Raw genomic sequence first — 5878 nt, forward strand, 5'->3', positions numbered from 1 at the left:
TTTTTTAAGATTTATTTATTTATTTATTTATTTATTTAGCTGTACTGATAGCCATGAGCCATCATGTATGTGGTTGCTGGGAATTGAACTCAGGACCTCTACTGGCCCTGCTCGCTCAGCGTAATTTACTGTAGCTGTCTTCAGACACACCAGAAAAGGGCGTCAGATCTCATTAAAGATGGTTGTGAGCCACCATGTGGTTGCTGGGATCTGAACTCAGGACTTTCAGAAGAGCAGTCAGTGTTCTTCCTGCTGAGCCATCTCGCCAGCCCCTTCCCATCACTCTTTTTGGCACATGCTCATGAATCTACCTCATCAGTCTAAAACCAAAGCTGCTCGCTGTCTCAAAGACCCTATAGTGAAGAAAGAGTGAACAATGTTCCCCTCTGGTTGTCCTATGACCCTGTCAAATCCTGCCCAAACCTGAAGCTTGCTGGGCTCCTTCACCTTCACATTCCCCATCTAGTCAATGCTAGATCTAACCAGGCTCCCATCCAGAATCCCTTTCCAATCTTTGTCTTTCAGTTTCTCCATAGTACTTATTCGGATCAACCAGCAAACAAATTCTCAGCATTAAGAACCAAGGACTCAACAAGAAATAAGAATCATCCCTGATTCTTGGGTTTTCAAGGTGGGGCAGATACAGAAACAGCAACAGCAGTGGTGTATAATGGCAGCCATGCTGAAACACTCCATAGTGCCTCTTTTCCTTCCTCAACTCCAGGTGCTGAACCCAGCCATGAACAAGACAAAGCTCTAGTGAGAGGAAAAACCAAATGCTGATAGCAAATGAGAGAGCCAAAATAAAAGTAGACTCACATGTGTTCAGTGAGGGAAAGAAGAGTGGGCCCTGGAGAAGATATGAAGCATGGAGCCCCCTGAAGTGCTTCCTAGTTTTGTAGGAAAAGGGATGAACGCTATACACACTATTCCTCTGAAGCAGAGGTTGTGGTTAGAGTGTGGGAGCCAGGAAAGCAATAAGAAACTGATCTAAAAGGCCAGGGAAGGATAGAAGAGAGTAATCTATGCAAAGGCCCAGAGGAAAGAAAATCCAGACAATGGCTAGGGGAGTGCCTGTAAGAAAACCCAGACAATGGCTAGGGGAGTGCCGGTAAGGCCAGGAGGATGTACCTGACAGGGCAAGGGACTGTAAATAGGGGTGTCAGGAAATGGTGTTATCAAGCCTAGCCTATTTTCATTTAATTTTTTTCTGGAGTCTAAAGAATTTTGCAGCTATATGGTATTATAGATAATTAGCATATTTTTCCTTTCCATGAATCCACAGCTTACGGTCATCTAGGTTTGAAGGCTGCAATCCAATGGTCTGTACTCTGATACAGACTAACAGTCGGCCAGGGTCATGCATTTCTCGTTATTCGTGCTGAACCCAGAATCAGACTTCAGGAACCAAACAGAACCAAGTGGACTTGTGGAGAGTGATGCCCCATCTTTTTCTACTATCCGTGTCCCCAAACCAGGATGCTCACAAGGAAGACCAAACCAGAGGGAAGGAGACAGGAATTTTTTTAAACTGGGTGTGGACACTCATACCTATAACCCCAGATCTGTGGAGGCTGAGGCAGGGGATCATTTGAAGCCAACCTGAGCCACACAACAAGACCTCGTCTCAAAACAAAAACATACAACAACACTAAAAACAAACAGCAAAATGAACAAACAAACAAAAATCAGGGAGACAGGAAGAGAATAGGAGGGAGGGAGGGAGGAAGAAAGAGGGAGGAAGAAAGAGGGAGGAAGAGAGAGAGAAGGAGGGAGAGAGGGAAGGAGGGAGGGAGAGAGAGAAAGAGAGGGGAGAGAGAGAGAGAGAGAGAGAGAGAGAGAGAGAGAGAGAGAGAGACATACTGAAGTCATTCACCAAATCATACATGTTCCTACTGCACCGTTTCTCTACAGCAAAAGTGAAGCGATACATAAAACATTAACAGTGCCAAGCCAGGAAAGGTCTCAGGGACAGTCCTTGAGACAAGTGGCCCAGACAGCTGACTAGACTCATCAACAATATTTCAATACCAACAAGCAGCCAATGAGCCACTGGCCAGAATTCTATCTGGACTTTCCTCCTGGCTAGCATGCCAAGTTATTACCAAATCAAGCTTGTTTAGCCCACCATGCAGTATGACAGTCGTTGGAAAGACAAGCCTTGCAAAAGGGTTTATTCAAGACATAGCCACATGTGGAAATGAGTTTGGAGATCTTTATAGGCTGAGGTATGGGGACAGGTGGCTGGAAGTCGGTCAGTGGTCTGAATGTTTGCAACTGTTACTCTCACGTGAGAGGTGTTATCTATTCCACCAAGACAGATGATGCTAAGAAGCAACTTAGACAAGTAGCTAAGAGCAGCAAAGTCTAGAAAAGCAGTAATTAAGAGCAAATTAAACTTAGAAAATTAATAAAAGCTGGTTATGTTTTGAAAAGTAGTAACTAAGCAGGTTAAGTCTAGAAAAGCAACAACCAGGGGTTTGCTGAGTCAAGAAAAGTAACAAGAGCAGGTTAAGACAGGTTAATCCTTACCAGTAACCTTGGGCAGGCTGCTGATGTCAGCAGATGAAGCAGGTTAAGCCAAGAGAGTTTAGTTAGCTTTTCCCTTGGCCTCAGAAATTCCCCTGCCAACACCTTTCTGGGGAATTATTCATCACCAGGCTCCCCTGCTCCCCTCTGTATTTCTGTGACTGCTGTGTGCTGTACAGTGTGCATTGAAGGAAGACAGTCTGAGTCTCCCTAGAAAGGACAATCTGAAGATGCAAAGTGGACGTTTCAAACAAAAGGCCATTAAGCAGGAAAAAAAAAATCTTCTACACAAAGTTCGCTGAGGCCCAGTGGGTCCCTGGTTGGGATGTGGAAGCCTCTGTGTCCTCCCTCTTGGTTCACCAAGGAAAGCCAACTACATGCATCTAGGTGCCAAGTTTCTGGGTTTCCAAACAGGGTCCATCATCCCCAGTAGCAATGGGCATTTAAATTTTTCATGGTTTAAATATCTTCTTATTAAAATGAGTGTAGTGATAATCCCAGTTGTATATAGTGTTTGTATAATGATAAAATTAGACAACCCCACATGAAGAAGTCAAAAAAGTATTTGGCACTTTGTGGGTGTCATTATTCCCTTGGTAACACCAACGGCGGCCTAAGGATGCTTACACAGGGGAAGAGAGGATCCCAGTTGAAGAATTACCTCCATGAGAATGGCTTATGGGCAAGTCTATGGGTGTTTTCTTGAGACCTAATTGGTGTAAGAGAGCCTGGTCCACAATAGGCGATACCGTTCCTAGGAAGGCTGGTCTGGGCTGTATAAGAAAGGTAGCTGGGGCTGGAGAGAGGGCTCAGCGATTAAGAGCATGACTGCTCGTCTAGAGGTCCTCAGTTCAATTCCCAGCAACCACATGGTGGCTCACAACCATCTGTAATGAGATCTGATGCCCTCTTCTGGTGTGTCTGAAGACAGCTACAGTGTACTCACATAAAATACATGTCTTTAAAAAGAAAAGGAAAGAAAGAAAAGAAAAGAAAGGTAGCTGGACATGACCTGGAAAGAAAGCCAAGAAGCAGTACTCCTCCGTGGTGTCTGCTTCATGTTCCTGTCTTGAGTTCCTGCCCCGACTTCCCTCAACGATAGACTGTCACTTGGAAGTGAGAGATATCATAACCCCTTTCTTCCCCGAGTTCTTAAACTAAGATCCATGCTTACAGTTGCCTCTGGTCTCGGGTGCATCCAGCATCAGTGAGCATATGGAAGCCTGGCTGACATCGGTCACACCTAAGTCCTGTCACACCTGGCTTACACCTGCATTGTCCAGAGTTGTCACATCCAGCACTGAGGGAACCTGTAGCCCACAAGGCGGGGAGAAGCAGAGAAGAAAAATAAGGATTTGTAAGGCATTAAAAAAAAAAGAAGGACGTCTCCTCATGGGAGCTCCAAAGACACTAAATGATGTGCAAATCCACTGTTTTTAACAAGGATCCCATGCCGTTTAAATCTCTACAAGGTAGTGGACATTCTGACAAGTGAAGATGCCTGCTTCACAGAAAGAAGGGGGTGACTCACACACACACAAAAATGTATTTACACATTTGCTCTGGTATGACATTAGGCATTAGGGAACACACAGTGCCTTTCTTTTTCTTTCTTTCTTTCTGTCTCTCTCTCTCTCTTTTTTTTAAATCCCATTAATAGAGTGTGGTAATGCATGCCTATAACCCCTGGAGACTTCAATAGAATGACCTGACCACAGCCAGTTCAGTTGGCCTGGCCTACATAGTGAGTTCAAAACTTCTTCAAGCCTTTGAAAACTCAAGGAGAAAAACCTATTAGAGACAGCATACTAGCATATCAGAATGAGTGACTGTCTCCCTTGTATCTATAACCGAAGGCCATCTCTTAGGGGCCAGTACTTAACTTGTGTGTTTATGTGAATGTGAATGTAGGCATGCAAGTGGAGGCCAAAGGACCATCATCATTTTTCCTGCCAAGACCGGGTCTTTAATTGTCCTGGAACTGACGACTAGACGAGGCTGTTCAGGACCCACCTGCCCCTGCCTCCCCAGCACCATGACTACAAGTGTGAGGCACCACTCCCAGCTCTGTTTTACACAGCTTCTAAGGATCAAACGTAGACCCTGCCAGCAGTTAGTTCACTGACTGAGCCATCTCCCTACCCCTGATGGGATAGTATTTTTTAAAAGTACACACGAAACCCCCTTAACCAAGAATGTGCTCACTAACCAGGGGTAGCAGAAAACTTCATTTATGGAACATCTCCTGGTGGCTCAGTCACTGCCTTACAGTGTCTTGTTCATTTTTTCTAACAGTGTACATTCACTACATTACATGGATGGGTTTAATAATGATGTTTTCAAGACAGGATCTCGTGTATATAAGGCTTGCTTACAATTCAGTATGTAACCATGGATACCTGGTCCTCCTGTACCTCCCAAGTGCTAGGATTATAAGTGTGCTCCTGTACTGGTGTACTGGTTTATGCAGTGCTAGGGACTTCAAGCATGCTAGGCAATCACTCTACCAACTGACCTACAGCCTCCCCTCATAATGACAGTTGGTCTAGGAACCAACAGTTGGCCTTGGGCCATATTAACTCCCCCACGACACCCACTCATCCCCACTCCCAGTTCTCCCCTCCCAGTACTCTGCTCCTGCTCCTCCCAGATAGTCCTCCCAGTACTCTGCTCCTCCTCCTCCCAGATAGTCCTCCCAGTACTCTGCTCCCCCTCCTCCCAGATAGTCCTCTTCTTATTCTCATGTCATCCACATGTCTATTTGCATATATGACCTAGGTTCCACATATGACAGAAAAATATAATTTTCATCTTTCTGTGTCCTTCTCATTATGATTAATATGAGCTCCAGTTCCACCCAGCTTCCTGTAAATAACCTAAGCTCACTCTTATCTGTGCTAAATAAAACTCCACTGTGTATATACACCACATTTTTCTGTGGACAGACACCCAGGCTTATCTCAAAGATTAGCTTCTCTGCATAGTATCCTAGTGACTCAGTTTCCCATGGGTGGGCATGCTCTTAACTGTAAATGGGTCCTCTGAGGTTGCATGTGCACGGCAGGAGAGAAAGACTCAGGATGGGGTAGCAAACATCTCACCACTCCCAGCACAGACTGGGGCTCCCAGCACAGACTCCAGCTCCCAGCACAGGCTGGGGCTCCCAGCTTAGGCCGGGGCTCCCAGCACACTCCAAGCACAGGCTGGGGCTCCCAGCACAGTGCACGGCAGGAGAGAAAGACTCAGGATGGCATAGCAAACATCTCACCACTCCCAGCACAGAGTGGGGCTCCCAGCACACTCCCAGCACAGAGTGGGGCTCCCAGCACACTCCCAGCACAGACTGGGG

The 5878-nt window shown here is 45.8% G+C and overlaps 1 protein-coding gene across 1 annotated transcript in view; it reads right to left on the bottom strand.

The window, feature by feature from the left end:
• Nucleotides 1-5878, bottom strand: part of Lamc2 (laminin subunit gamma 2) — a 64889-nt gene that overhangs the window by 34931 nt on the left and 24080 nt on the right. Inside the window, exon 3 of the mRNA XM_031384874.1 lies at nt 3704-3839. Coding sequence (XP_031240734.1) covers nt 3704-3839 — 136 coding nt within the window. The remainder of the gene's footprint in view (nt 1-3703; nt 3840-5878) is intronic.

The sequence above is a fragment of the Mastomys coucha genome, unplaced genomic scaffold, assembly GCF_008632895.1.
Source record: "Mastomys coucha isolate ucsf_1 unplaced genomic scaffold, UCSF_Mcou_1 pScaffold1, whole genome shotgun sequence".
Classification (NCBI taxonomy): domain Eukaryota; kingdom Metazoa; phylum Chordata; class Mammalia; order Rodentia; family Muridae; genus Mastomys; species Mastomys coucha.